The 15632-nt window shown below is 36.2% G+C and overlaps 1 protein-coding gene across 3 annotated transcripts in view; it reads left to right on the forward strand.

Annotated features, from left to right (window-relative positions):
- The window catches only part of KIF15 (kinesin family member 15), a 38360-nt gene that overhangs the window by 6741 nt on the left and 15987 nt on the right, over positions 1 to 15632 (forward strand). For all 3 annotated transcript variants that reach the window (XM_067291359.1, XM_067291361.1, XM_067291360.1), the window contains exons 6-20: positions 255 to 352; positions 738 to 917; positions 1578 to 1787; positions 1888 to 2013; positions 3644 to 3766; positions 4540 to 4663; positions 6407 to 6498; positions 7295 to 7504; positions 8735 to 8912; positions 9319 to 9460; positions 11251 to 11392; positions 11721 to 11918; positions 12890 to 12997; positions 13800 to 13905; positions 14454 to 14619. In XM_067291359.1, the coding sequence (XP_067147460.1) occupies positions 255 to 352; positions 738 to 917; positions 1578 to 1787; positions 1888 to 2013; positions 3644 to 3766; positions 4540 to 4663; positions 6407 to 6498; positions 7295 to 7504; positions 8735 to 8912; positions 9319 to 9460; positions 11251 to 11392; positions 11721 to 11918; positions 12890 to 12997; positions 13800 to 13905; positions 14454 to 14619 (2203 nt within the window). The remainder of the gene's footprint in view (positions 1 to 254; positions 353 to 737; positions 918 to 1577; positions 1788 to 1887; positions 2014 to 3643; positions 3767 to 4539; positions 4664 to 6406; positions 6499 to 7294; positions 7505 to 8734; positions 8913 to 9318; positions 9461 to 11250; positions 11393 to 11720; positions 11919 to 12889; positions 12998 to 13799; positions 13906 to 14453; positions 14620 to 15632) is intronic.

The following is a 15632-nucleotide window of genomic DNA, read 5'->3' on the forward strand; positions in this document are numbered from 1 at the left end:
AGTTTATGCTGTTCTAGACTTGTGTTATCTTATCAGTCTGTGTTACCTTTCACAGGCATCACTTAGACTACGTTTAAATCTGATTATGGAATATCTCAGATTTTGAAAGGTGATTTTGATGTGTTTATTCAGTGTTTTGCCATAAATTGAATAAAACCTGGTTGCTTAAGTCTCCTATAAGGTATCTCGAAAAGATCAATCATTATTGAACAGTATTAACTAATTACAACTTTTTTGATTAAAAATCTCTTTAGGACCATCTGATTCTGATAATTTCACTCACAGTCTGAGAGGTGTAATTCCACGGAGCTTTGAATACTTATTTTTTCTAATTGAACGTGAAAAAGAAAAGGTATGTTTATTTTTATACTTATTGCAGTGAAAGTAATGTTTCAAATTTAAGATTGGCATGGTCAGTATTTGTTTGGCAAGCCTGGTGTGTGCCAGTTAAATCTGCTGACTTATAGCTGTCTTGCATCAGTATTTAGATGCAGGTGTTGCTCATTATACTCTGCTGAATGACAGTATTCTTTCTTTGGACTCAAGTATGCTTATATTTTGAGTTTATAAATGCACCTGGCTTTCTGGGTGACAGTTATCATTTGGGCATCAGAGGTATCTAATATACAGAATATGTATGCAAACTATTACTTTATGTGTATAGAAGGAAACTCGCTGCCATACAATGCCAGACTTAAAACCAATCTGTTTATAGTGCAAATTACCATGTTTTTCAGGCTGGCGGTGGAAAGAGTTTTCTCTGCAAATGCTCATTTATTGAAATCTACAATGAACAGATATTTGACTTGCTAGATTCTGCTTCAGCTGGACTCTTTCTGAGAGAACACATCAAGAAAGGAGTCTTTGTTGATGGTGCTGTTGAACAGGTGTTGTCATCTGCTGCTGAAGCGTACCAGGTAGTCCTTTTGTCACTTTTTAATGTTTGGACTATGCATCTCTCTGCTGATTTGGTTAATATTTCCATCTGATTAAAGTATCTATTTTTGAACAGTGTCTGTGGCACCCTCTTCCACTACCTCTATCTTCGGAAAAAAACAGTAGAAAAATCTCTTTTGTTTCTAGGAGATGTTTCCTGACTGTCTCACAGATGTAAGAAATCATATGGTTCTGCAGTTTGACATATATGAATTGCAATAGCAGTAGTCTTTCCCTAATGCTTGCGCTATACATCTCTGATATAGCAACAGAAAACAGTATCTGGGGCTAATTGGGCAGTGTGTGTGTTCCACAAATTGTCAGGTTTATTCTTTCAAGATTGCGAGGACACAGTACTTTTGCAATTTTAAATATTTTTTCCACTTGTGTACTGTTAACATACACCACTGTTGGATATGTTATACTCTCAAACCATAGCTGCACTACTGGAGGAAAGAAGTGAGTATTATAATTAGTGTCTTTATTAAGTTTGCTGCTGTATTTTTTACTTTTAAAATACTTTCTTATTGGAAAAACATCTTTGTCCTTGGAGTTTTTGACAGCTATTATACTTTTATCTCACCTTTGCGTAACTGCTGGGTACAGTCTGAGATACTTGATACTGTTTTTTTCATGCTTAGGTATTAACTATGGGCTGGAGAAATCGTCGTGTAGCATCTACCTCAATGAATAGAGAATCCTCAAGATCACATGCAGTTTTCACTATCACAGTGGAATCAATGGAGAAAAACAATGAGATTGTTAACATTCGGTCTTCCCTGCTCAACCTGGTAGACTTGGCAGGATCTGAGAGACAAAAAGACACCCATACAGAAGGATTGAGATTGAAGGTCAGTTCTGTAACATCTGGGGGGGGGTTCCTTTCAGACATGTTGTCCTATCCCATCCCTGAAAGAGAATCTGCTCACTTTTGTTCTCTCCTCTTTTTAGGAAGCGGGTAACATAAATCGATCACTAAGTTGCCTGGGCCAAGTAATCACAGCACTTGTTGATGTGGGTAATGGAAAACAGAGACACATTTGTTACCGGGATTCCAAGCTCACTTTTCTGCTACGGGTAATATATATCATCTGGATCTTAGATGCTAGTTGAGGTAGGAGGAAAATGTTTGGGGGGTTTCACTCCAAAAAGCTGAACTCGGGTCCGTAAAAATGTGTTACTGTTTCTTGGAAAATCAGTTTCTGCGTGCAGCAATATTTCAAAATCTTTTTGCTGATGGCTGGATTCTTGGATTGTTTTGGAGATTCTGCAAATCAGTTTCCAATTCTTTTTCCTCTCAGTTTAAAAATATATATATATATATCCTGAAGTAGGAGGGTGGGTGAAAGAAAACTTGCAAAATATTTCTGCCTAAACAGACTGGTAATCTCTGTATTGCTGTTTACTGAGGACATGAAATTTATTTTTGCAGATATGTAAAAGCACAATAAAAGCATGTGTTAATGAAAAGGGAGCATATTTTTTCTTCCCTACAATTTGGGAAATACTGTAATCACAGTGTAATATTTAGGGGCATGTTGAAATATTTAGAAACTTCCAGAATTATCCTATGTGTGCTAAGGTTTGGTATGATGTTAAGAATTAGATAAACTTACAGTTTCCTATTTGAAAACTCATGGGCTCTTTTCAAGATGAATAACAAGGTAAACAAAGGTGGGAATGGTCAAGGATTTTTCTGCTGAATGCCAGCACTTATGAAAATTCTGCAACCAGTTATGAATAATAACTATAACTTTGTATTATAATACAGTAATATAATGACTAGTTAGTGATTAGTTACAACGCAGACTTTTGTGATCGCAGCAGAATTTCCCAGCCCTCCTTCCCAGTTTTATGTATATTTCAGACGCACAAATCTTGGAAGAATTATTTTTTTTCCAACGCAATCTAAAATATATAGAAACTGGAAGAGAATTGCAACTGAATAAGCTGTTATTTTCTTAAGTGGTTATTTTTTAGGTGGTTGTTCTGCAAAGAAGTCCACAAACACAGGACTGTCTCAGCTAGAGGGAGAACACTGTGGAAACTTGTGGGCTAATTTGTAATACTAGGCTTAGTCTCAAACATTGCTTTTAGCCTCTGCCTTTTCCACAGATTTGAGACGTCCTTGATAAATTGCACTGAGATATTTGAAAACATGTATGTAAAATGGAGAGGTTCCATTTATTTCTTTGGTCAAATTGTCCATGGATCATCTCTGGTTTTGTGGGTTGTGTGTGGGTTTGTGGGGTGGTTTTTTGGTGTGTTTTTTTTTTTTTTTGGGGGGGGGGGGGTGTTGACAACTGCCATTAGAAGATTGGTAAGAACAATGAGCAGGCTAGATGACCTTCAAATAGTGCAGATACCAAGCTGCTAATAAGCAAGATTAAAGTGAAATATCTACTTTATTCCCTGATATTTTTTTTTCCCCTGTTGTTGGGTGGTACTAATCATCAGTTACTCAAATTGATGATTAATAATGCAAGATCGGGTTTTTAAAAACCCAAATAAAGCCTTTTCTTAGTCTCATTCTTTATATCAAGGTTAGAAATGAAGTTTCAGAAACTTAAGCAGCATAGAGATTTGTTAAATAAAAACCTGTTCTGCGTTTTATTCAAAATGATACCTAACTGTTAGAAGGAAGGTGATGTCTTCCTGCTATAACCAAAAACCCACAAATAAAGCAAACTTCCGTGTTTTCAAACAGGATTCCCTTGGTGGTAATGCAAAAACCTGTATCATTGCAAATGTTCATCCTGGATCCAGATGTTTTGGTGAAACACTGTCCACTCTTAATTTTGCTCAGCGAGCAAAGTTGATTAAAAACAAGGTAGGAGTTATTCAATGTTTTTATTGTGTCAACAAACTTTTTTGTCTTTTAAATTACATGTTTATCTCCAAACAAGATAGCTGCTTTGAAATACTCTTGTGCTATCAGTAATTCAAATAAATGTAGCTTATTTTTAAAATGCTAAATTTGCGTTCCTAAATATTTTTATGATGTGACTTTTTTTTTTTAAGAGGACTTGTTTGCTTTTTATTATGAATAGAGTATAACAGCTGGAGAATAGGCAATGGCTGATAATAAAATGTTAGCAAATGGTATTTTTTTAATCCATTGCTTGTTCTTTGAGCACTCCATTAAAATGTACAAAATGTAAGTATATCTGTATTAAAATTTAAAATTTTCATGAAAAAAACTAGATTTGATAGTATTTCAGTGCATCTAGTTCTTATATATGCCAACATCCAAGAAAGTAACTTCTGTCTTAAGTGGATTTTGAAAGTTTGTTGACATCTGGTTGGAAACTCTTCTGTCTTTGCTGTATACTGCTTGCCTTTAGTCAAAAAAAAAAAAGTTCCAGAGTAAATTCTTCAACAAACATTAAACTTTTACTTGAATGTGATTTTAGCTAAAGTATAATTTACTGGCTTCTCAGAAAATTGAACATTGCTTTTCCCATGAATTCTTTTTCCTTAAGATGGAAAGACTTGTAGGTAGTTACATGTCGCTTTGCAGTATTTGAGTTTTCTATTATCCTATAAGTTTTAAGATTTTTATTTGTAACTCTTCCTAATTTTCTCTTAAAATATTTATGAAAGGCTGTGGTAAATGAAGACACTCAAGGAAATGTGAGCCAGCTGCAAGCTGAGGTCAAGAAGTTGAAAGAGCAGCTTGCTCAACTTACTTCAATGACATCCATGCATGATATTTCTGTATCTCAAGGTAAGAGGTGGGTAGGGGGAGAGAACTTTCTTTTTCAGCCTAGAGTGTTGGAGCTTTAGGTAAATCATTAAGTTGCTGAACAATTAATATTTTTGTTTGTGGAGACTGGCCTACAGAAACTGCATTTGTCTTGCAGAGTCCATTGCCTGTATTTGTATATAACATTTTTCAGAAATTGTTAACCTGGTGGTATTTTATCTTTCTCCCTCTTACAAGTTTGTGTATTGGGCTATGTTTCTCTTATATCTAGGATTTTCTACCAGTTTGTAAGACTTAAGCTGTTCGGTCTTTTTCAGTAACCAAAAGTTTGCATATTGACTGTGCATTTAAGTTTAGGGGTGCAGACACTAAGCTGTTGATAATGCCTGTTGAATCTGCATCCTTTTTAATCTCGAGACTGGATTTTTTTTTTTCCCCATCTTCCCCTCTTTACCCTTTCAGTGAGATTGTTGGAAGGATATTTACCTGCAAATAAAAGATCCCTTTTAATGTAAAATGGTAATTTTTTTATCAATGTGTAAACTTTTCTTCCAGTAGCTTTTCACTAAACCATTGCATTTGCAATACAGATCCTAGCATAGCTTCCTACTGTATACACTTCTCACTGAAATATGCTACTTTATGATGTTTTATTACAAGGTAGTAAACTTGGTTTTGTAACTTAGTTTGTTCCTGAGTCAACTCTTCTGTGACATTACCAAGAAATAGAGGATTTTGAGAGTTTCAACTTCAGAAGTTAGAAGGACTTGACTTACGTAAAGCATGTGTAGGTCAGTTTTTCCAAGGAAAAATTATTTGTCTGCTGCTCTGCGATCATACAAATTTAAACAATAAAAAAAGTCAGTCGTTATGTGGGACACTGAATCTATGTCACTGTCCCTGAATATTGACAGAGGGCTCAAAACTGCTGTGTTACTCCTGTGGTGGATAAGAGTTCTGGGGGAAAGCAAGCAATAATGCTTAAAGGCTGAAGAGAGATTTTATGCAGTACCTAATACATCAGAGCTATTTAGTGTATGCAGTTAAATCATGATGTATGTAACACTGGATCACACTTACAAAAGTGTGAAATCTGCTTACTAGCTACTTTAAAAACATGATGGTGTTTTTTAAATATTAAATTACAATGGGGTAGTTATAATGCACCTAGATACTATGCTGTTTAGTATTTTATAAATGAGTATGGCTTTGGCTGCACGAGAATATTCAGGAAAACTATTTGGAATTAATTTTTAAAGTGGATTAGTTAAACCCTTTTAATCCTTTGTGGGGACACTTTCATCCAGAATAAATCATTAATTGTCCACTTGATTCACTAATTTTCCTGAATCTCCTTTTTATAAAACAGTTAGTCCACTTCCAATGTGTACAAAATACAATAATAATAATGCCGATATTGTCTTAGTATTATCAAATTCATTTCAGAAGGATTTTTGCATTTTATAAATATTGTCAGCTGAACAAGTCGATTCCTTTCTTTTTTAATAAAGTTAATCTTAAAGCTATTTAATGCTTGAGGTTTTTTTTAATGATACGATTATGTATATTGGCTGTCTCTTCTTTAGCAGCATTAGCAGGTGGCTAAGAATTACAGTCTAAATATTTCTTTGCTCTGGATATGGCAAATGATCTTTGCAGAAGAATTACTTTTTTCTAGGAATAACTGTTATGTTATATATGCAGGAAAACCTGTTTTTAATTGATATCTTAATATGACATTTGGTTCTTTGACTTTCCCTACAGGTGCTGTTGAAAAAGGGAAGAAAAACCTAAATTACATTAACAACTTCCTTGAAGCAATGTTGTTCTGGGAGAAATCTGAAGGTGAAAAGAAGGTAAGAAAGCACTAATATTCCTGCAGTGCATCCTGTGTACTCTGTGATGAGAGACTGGCAAGCATATTGAAACCCACTCTCTTCATGATTTTTTTTTCTTCATTCTTGAATAAAAATACTCTGTCCAAATACAGCAAGGTTTGGTAGCAGAGGAACTAGTCAAATGACAAATCTGAGATAAAATCTTTCATCTCAAATTCAGACAAATCGTAAGGTAACTTTCCTGGCAGGCTTAGTTTTAGGGATTTCTTGGTCGGTTGGCTTGGGGTTCTTTAGCAGAAGTTTGAACAGAACAACAGGTTTTGTTTTACTTAGTTTTGAGTCTGTAAGTGTGTGTTTGGATCAGCAGTGTGGAGGTTTTTTGAAGCAAATCTCCCAATCATCCCCATTTATTGTGCTTTGGTTCATGTCATGAGGCAGTGCTGGATCGTGCAAACTGGATTTCTTTTGGAAGAAACTGAATGAAAGATGCACTTCAGGAGTGCCTCTGATGTGCTTCACTATTTATGGATATTTAGTCCCCAGGATTGTACTAGAGCTTCTTCAGAGTAAAGTTTCTGCAATAAGTACAGCTGGTTGCAGTGAAATTTGGGTTCTCGGTATGAGCTGTTGCTCTCAACAGATCTCTTCCAAACGAACCACAGACTATGCAAATGTAGTCTTTGTTTATTTATGTAAGTTATTGTTAATTGTGAGTTCTGCATGATATGCATATATGTGCGATATGTGCACCTTAGAAATTCATCTAGTGTGTCACTGTCATTTTTTCGATTAATCTATATACGTGCTTTTTAAGACTTTATTAGAGAAAGTTGCTCAACTAGAAGATCTCTGTGCCAAGAAGGAGAAATTTATTCAGTCCAATAAAATGATAGTTAAATTCCGGGAAGACCATATTGTTCGCTTGGAGAGATTACATAAAGAAGCTGGTGGAAGTTTGCTGCCAAAAGAGCAAGATGATTTCCTCAATGAATTGAGGGAGGAATTGCAGACACTCAGAGAACAGGTGCTTGTTTATTTTTCCTTTCTAAAGCAATTTCATTTTGTGGGAATAGCTTATGTGACTGGAGTTCTGTGATGGATGGATACAAGCTTTTTAGGAAAAGCAGGTGGGGGAAAGAGAGGGTGGTTGGGGGGGGGTTCCCTTTACATAAGTAAAGGAGCACCTCAAATGCCTAGGGTTCTTCTGTGGGAAGGTGCAATGGGCTGGTTTGAGAGCCTGTGAGTTCGCATCAGAGGAGAGGCCTGTAAGGGTGATGTTATGTATTGCTACAGGCCACCTCATCAGGGGAGGTAGTGGACAAAGTCTCCTTTAAGCAACTTAAGGCTTAAGTCTCCAAATCTAAAATCCTCATTCTTGTGGGAGGCTTTAACCTCCCTGACATCTGCTGAAAGGGCAATTCAGTGGAACGCAACTAAAACAGCAAGTTTCTGAAGGATATTAACACAGATGCTAGATGGGCCAAGCGGGGGTGGTGCTGTCCCACATCTATTACCCACAAACAAGGAGGAACTGTCACGGGTGTGTAATCCATGGTATGGCCTTGGTAAGTGACCATGAAATAGCGGAGCTTCAGATCCTGACGAGAGTGAGGAAGGCAAGTAGCAAAGTACAGACCCAGGGCTTCAGGAGAGCCGACTTTGGATTCTTCAGGGAACTGGCAGGTGGGATCATTTGAGAGGCAGCTCTGAAGGACAAAGAAGCTCAAGAGAGAAGGTATATCTTTAAAGAAAATTTCCTCCAAGCACAGGCACATCTCAATACTTAGGTAAATGAGTAGATGTAGTAGGATACCAGATTGGCTCAATATTGAACTCTTGACTGAGCTCCAAAGCAAAAAATAAAAAAGGACATGTATGGAAGCCAGGACGGGCTTCAAGGGAGACTACAGAAACACTGCTAGGGCATGCAGTATTAGGAAAGCCAAAGCTCAAAGTCAAAAGTGGTAAGGAATATCAAGGGCAGCAAGAAAAGCTTCTAGGGCTTTATTAGCGCTAAAAGAATAAACAAGGAAAATATGGACCTGCTGTCTTCTGAGAGTAAATTCCAAGGGAGTAAGAAAACAAACAAACAAAAAACATTTAGGTGGTTTTAACCACTCTAAGGAATGCTTCCCCCCCCCCCCCTTTCTCTTCTGTTACAATGTAATGCTTATTAAAGGTAGTGGCACAACAGCTAGATGTATAGCATTATCTGGAAAATAAAAACTGTTGAAAAAAATATTGCTCATTGCAGATAGAACAACACCCACGAATTGCTAAGTATGCCATGGAGAACCATAACCTCAGAGAGGAGAATAAAAGGCTTCGTTCTTTACAATCGGTGAAAAGGGCCCAAGAAATTGATGCTCAGACAATCGCAGAGCTAGAAAAAGCTTTTTTGGAAGCTTCAGCCACAGAGAAAAATACTGGAGGTAAAAATATGCTAAAGCTTTCGTGAGCTAAAATAGCTTACTCCTTCTGTTGTGTGAAAAGTAGTGTTGATTTATGTCTGTCTTAACGTATTTTTCCCTTCTTCAAAGTGATACCTGAAGACTTTGAAACATATTTGCTTCATTTTATTTCATGTTGGCCTTCATGCAAGTACAGCTATAGGGGATTTGGATTCCAGTGCATCATGTGAACAATATCCTTAATCTCGTTTTGCTGTTCTTAGTTGTCATGAAGGCTGTAGTAATACTAATTATTCTACTCGTTTTTTCATGTGGACTGTTGCAACTACTCATTTTGTTCTGTTCGAAAGCCTGCAAATGCTTTTATTTTGGTAAAACTTTTTTTAAAGCTACTCTGTTTTAAGAGGGTATATATTTTGTTCTTTAGGTCATCACTTATATTCCACCACCATATCAGTAGAGGGCAACTCTGTGGCATCTGTTGAAAGGCTGAAAGCACGTCTGCTGCATACTCAAAGCGAACTGGCAAGTTCAAAACAAGAATATGAAGAATTTAAAGAGCTAACCAAGTGAGACAAAACAGTATAGAAATGTCTTTAATATTTGAATGTCTTTTTTTAGATTAATATAAGTAGTGATATAAAAAATTAGGCTCAGATCCTGGATATAGAGCCTAAATATGTTTTTTGCATTTAAGAGTTAAGAAAAACAGGACATAGACACAAAATCCTTTCCAATTCATCCCAGTTACGGGCTAGGAAGGAACAGTAAAGCGCCCTGAAGGCATGTCTGCACTGTGGCAAATTTCTTTCTTTCCACAAGCTCCTCTTTATGCTAAGATACAAAACAATGCTTCACAGTATGCAGGAGACGCACATCCTCTGAAATTCTGATAGGCACCCACTTAACGGAACAGGGAGTGTTTGGCTCACTCTGTGTGTTTTGGAAGTATTTTCAGTAACTGACATATTAGAGATAGAAGCAGTGATGGGTAATAATAATTGATGCATTTCCATATGCATTTTTCAGTGCAACACTACTTACTATAGCCTTTTTAAGGCTGTAAGTTGTAATCTCCGTAAATGTAGAATCCAAGCACTCCAGAAAATTTTTGGCTAATCTGATAATTTTTGTCTCCTCTTCAGAGATTTTTAAGAAAGCACTAACACCATCATCCCAAGACTTATTATACTGTATTACAGAGATTTAAATCAAACTAGAGTGAAGACACAGCATCAACTGTTCATTAATGTCCATTTGCTTTGGCATCTAAACATGAGGGTCTACTTTGTCCTTACTAATGTAGTAGAGACTTTACTGTCACTGTTCTCCATGAGGCCGGCACAAGATAGTGTGAAAGGCCTTGATAATACCTTCACTTACATGTGTATTCACATGCAAACACGTGGCTTAATCTGATTCAACTCAGTTTTTGAAAAATTCAGGTCCTGTGCCTTCAGATACAAGAAAAAATAATTGCATTTCAAGCAAGCACAGTATACACCTGGAAGGCAAGAGGGACCTGTTTTTTGTTTGTTTTAGCTTGCATCTACATTGTACAAATCAGTACAAGTGACAACTGCGTGAATGTGAGAAAAGGACGTTACAAAGCTATTTTACCTAAAACTGTGAGGAGGCAGAAATGGAAGTACATTTTCTGCCTGGTGCCCCTAGAATTGCACTCTAGAGACACTGAAATCAATTACTGGCATTTTTCTTAGAATCTTGTTGCAGATTCTAAAATTGTGAGGGAAAGTGATAGCATTAAACTCCCAAAAGGTGAAATGTATTTCTTTTCGTCTGTAGACTTTGACCCTGCTATTATGTCAGTAAGGCAAACTGTCACAGTAGTAACAGGCAGCTCTGCAAAATACCTACTGAAAAATATTCCCAAATTTCTGTTCAACTGATGGATTTTTTTAGTTAAAGTACCCTTTACAAAATAATCTTAATAGAGCAGCATTTCAAAAAAAAAAAGGGGGGGGGGGGGAATCTTTAAAGGATTTTCTTTAATCCTGGCCACCACCAGTTCAGACTTCTCATATAACTGGATAACACTTTTAAATCTTAAAATCACATTGGTGTGGGTGATATCCCTTTCTTTTAAAAGGAATTGCAGAGCTCTCAGCTTATTTCTTACTATGTAATGGATTTTTTTCTGACATGTTTAGTTATCTGTGTATTTTCTTCATTGTGCAACCAGAAATAAGCTTCCTAGCCTTTTAACTGGGAGGGTGTTAGGGGGTGTGGGCAAGAGTTCAGCTTCAGTATGATGCTCACTGCCAATATGGCACCTTATTTTTATTGATGATGGTGAGCATACTAGCTTTTTGACAGTAGTAACATATTTTCTGAACAGGAAAAAGCATATGGAACTGGAATCAGAGCTTCAATCCCTTCGGAAAGCAAACCAACATCTTGAAAACATTTTGGAGGCAACCAAAGCACACAAGCGCCGAGAAGTCTCTCAATTACACAAACTACATAGAGAAACTCTTAAGGTACAAGAAGTGCATTTAAAGCCATACATAATTACTTATGAATTGCTTGAGAACAGAGATTTTATTAGTATGATCCTTTACCTAACTAGTGTTCTGGCATATAATCTCTGTGATAAACTAAAAATGCTGGTTTTTATTCTGAAATGTTTTCTGAATCACTGCTACTTGTAATCAGATGACAAATCTGAAAAACTGTAGTGGTATAGAATTGTGACTGGCTTTAAGCGTTTTATTTCATTCTGCTTATAAACTGTTAAATATGTTGCCAGACAAAGCCTAATGCTGTTTTATAGTTAAAATAAAGACTGCTTTGTAATTTTTATAACAGAACATAACCACTCCAACAAAAGCCTACCAGCTAAGGTCTCGCCTAGTGCCTCGAATAAGCCCAGAAATCTTAGATTATCATTCTGAAGATTTTCAGCGTTCTGGAGAGATGATGGATGACATTTTTAAAGAGCCCGTTCCCCCAGAGATGAATGAACAAGCATATGAGGCCATTGCGGAGGAACTCAAAGTGGCACAGGTGAATGTTCTGAATAAAACTGAAGTATATATCTTATTTTTAGAGCAAGTTTTGTCAGGAAATAGCTTTGTTGTCCTGTCCCATCCCATTCCCCTCCCCCCCCACCCCAACAAGATTGTGTTTTAACTGTAAAACTGAAGCACTTGACAAATACTTAAGGCTTCATGAAACAATTCTCTAATTATACATTGTCCTTAAGAGGACTTAGAGTGGAAATATTGAAAGTGATTGGGAGCTGATATCTTAATGATGTGTGGAGCTGAAACTTGCTATGCATTCTGTCTGGGGAATGTCTTGTTTACATTTCTCAGCAAACTGTAGTTTCATAGATACTCAGGGACATTTAAACTTCACTATTCTGCCCTGATAGCTTGTTTTTAAGGAAACTTCTAGGTAAGTCTGTGACAAATGCATTTGGAACAACACCCGAGCTTAATATACAACTAGGTTTTTTGAAGAAACCTGCCAAATATTGCTTGCCTGCCATTATACCTTAATTGGGTTGTACCTTTCCTGAATAGAAGAGCACTACAAATTTAGCTGAACTCCTCCTGAGGATATGGAACTAACTTCAGTGTGTGTAAAACCTTGCAGAACAGCCAAAATCCCTCTTTGTTTACCATAGTGCAGAGATCTGTAAGAAATTTAGCTAGTGTATATTTTGAATAACTTCTGTTTAAAGTCTTATTTCTCTAAGATAAGCATGTGCCTGAAGACTAAGCACACACAAGTGTTTGTAGGATTCAGTCCATATGTGGTCTGATGGATCTCCTTGTATTCTGGCAGTTTAGTCAGCAAGAGGAGAGAGATCAGCCACTTAGGTATTCTGAATGTTCTGTTTTCTGTTGTTTCAGGTCACAAAAAATTAAAGTAGTTGACATTTTTATATTTAGTATGCACAGACTGCCATATGGCATGTGAGAATAACTCGAAGACAGGTGTTCTAATTTTGAATGTCTGTTGTGTCGCAGGAACAACTGAGCACAATGCAGACAAAGCTGGATGAAGAGGAAAGCAAGAATATAAAACTTCAGCAGCATATTAATAAGCTAGAGCATCATTCTGCACAAATACAGGAGGTGAGAGAACAGTATAATGCAGGGACTTCTGTGAGTGTGTGTGCATGTATGTATGTATATGTGTATGTGTGTGTCTATACATATATATGACAGGCTGAAATCTATCACACTCAAACTATTGTGTCTTTCAGTGAGGTCTGAAGCATTGCTTGTATTTTCTTTTGAAAAATTTACTAGAATCATAGCCCAGGGCTGGGCAGAAAGACAGGGACGACAATTAACACTGTAGTTTAAGAAATATGGTGCAATTTTGAGCCTACTTGCTCTTAAACCAGAACATAAGCAATAGACAAGATGTCTGTGCTTATATTTGGCCAACCTCATGATTTTCTGAGAAACATCAATAGTTACCAAAAACTGTGAAAACTTTGGAATGTTGAAAATACTGCTTGTCTTATTGTAACTGAACTGAAGTGTCATTACTATATAAAATATTTACAAGTTTTCCTTAATTAGTTGTTTTGATTTTAACGTAGAAAATGACAAAGAAGGCTTGAACTCTTCCTGTAACAGTCCTGTTCCAGATATTTCAGTTTTGGAACAGCACTCATCTCCCAAGCTGTGGATTGCTTTTAAATGAACACTTTCTCCTTAGATAACTTCACTTCTTCAGTTGTATTGAAATAATTTTTGTTGGACTTGTATGGATTTCAGGTTTACCAAACTACGTCAGGTTTACCAGAAAATTAATCTTTATATAATCAGCTAAAGAAATATTTTAACACATTATTATTGTTACAAGCCTGACTTAGCCATTCCTATGCTCCCTTCCATTCAAAAATTTTACTTCTCTTCTCTTAAGCTTTTTTCATCAGAAAGAAATGACTGGAATAAAGAGTGCCAGGAGCTCCTTGAACAGATAAAGTTGCTTGAAAAGCAATTTCAAGACACTCAGAGCAAGACTGATAGTAAGTCAATGTAACACAGAAATTCTCTGTGAAGTTTTGAGGAACCTTAATGTTTTGAATTAAGAATGGCACATGACAAGTAGCTGTTTTGGTTTAAGATACTAAATGTCTTACAGGTTTGATTTAAAGAAAAAAAATGTGTAATACTGCCAGAATAGCCTTTTATCTGCCTACTCTTGCACAGTATACAATATTGATAATTACTCTTTGACTGTGAATGTGAAGGAGTAGAGAATATTAGTATTTAAAGAGAAAATATTAACTAAAAATAGAGGGAAAATCCATTATCAGTCTATGGAAATGCAGAAATTTCCAATATCCTCTAGAATCTTTTTGATTCTGTCTCTACTCTTTATTTCAAAGTCTACATTTAATAGACCTTTTCCTTTTATAAATCCCTTTTTTGTTTTATTTCCAAGGTTAATTCTACTGAAAATGTGTAAAGTTTTGAGAGGCTTTCACGTGACATTCTGCAGTGTTCATTTTCCTGTATCTAGCATATATTTTATTTATTTGGAAAACTAAAATGTTTGTTTGGTTTTCAACAGTATTAACAAGCGAGGTCCATGATTTGCGCATTGTGCTGCAGTCTGCAGATAAGGAGCTGTCTGCTGTGAAACTGGAGTATAGCACCTTTAGGGAAAAGCAAGAGAAGGAAATGAGTCAGCTTTCTGGTAGACATATGGATGTACAGTTCCAGCTGGACAGCGTCAGGTATGTTGGCAACCTGGTGAAATATCTTAACCTTCCTTCCAAATGCGTCCAGTGGTTTAGTTCTACTTTTCTGTAATGTAACCTTACACTTTAACATCTTTTTTTTTTTTAGTTGTTATTTTATGCTTATGTCCTTCCCTTATTTCTTGCTGAAGTCTTTCCTGCCTCGTTCTGAGTCTTAGCAGAACATGGTGAAATTAGCAGAAAAATACTAAAACAAGGCTTTCTTAATTTCAATATTGGTTTGCTATAGCACTTTTCCATTAAATAGGATATACCTGTAAGCTTTTTGATCTTCATAAGCTAAATAAAGTGGCTGAAGAGGCATGAATTTTTTTCCAATTTCATCCTAAAAATGACTACTACTCTTCAGTCTGTTCCCAAGAAGCAGGTGACATAATGATGCTGATCTAAAAATACAAGCAGAAAGCAACCACAAAAATAAAACTGGAACTAGCCAATTGAAGCCTGAAAAGCTCACTGCATTGTGTGCAATAATTTACATTAATTATTATGAGGAGTTGGAAATCAATGATGTTTTTAATTATTAGTGCAACTAAGTTAACGGTGATTTTTTGCCTGGAAAGCTTAACTATGTTATTGCATTATAGTCCTGTCTTAGCTGAAGTCATCTTTTGAGTGATGCATTGTGAGACTGGGAACCTGGAATAGAAACTCAATGTTGTGATGTCTCCAATATATTGGCATTGTATTGTATTAGTACTAAGTGTGTTAGCAAAAGTATTAGCAAAAGTACTGACTTTTGGAGGGTATGTGGTAAATATTCTTACCGTGGGCTCTCTATTAATAACATGACTCATAACACTTGTCTAGCAGCTCTTTTATCCCTCTTAGCTTTTTCCTTTTGTGAAAGATCAAATAAAATACATCTTCAGGGCAAGAGTTTAAAGGGAGATAATCCATACTTGCCCAGAATATGGAAAGATTTTTGAATGGGACAAATAACCCAAGTATCAATTAAGCAGATAGTCTAGGTACCCAGGATCATTTTG

Source organism: Apteryx mantelli, chromosome 2 (genome assembly GCF_036417845.1).
Source record: "Apteryx mantelli isolate bAptMan1 chromosome 2, bAptMan1.hap1, whole genome shotgun sequence".
In the NCBI taxonomy this organism is placed as follows: domain Eukaryota; kingdom Metazoa; phylum Chordata; class Aves; order Apterygiformes; family Apterygidae; genus Apteryx; species Apteryx mantelli.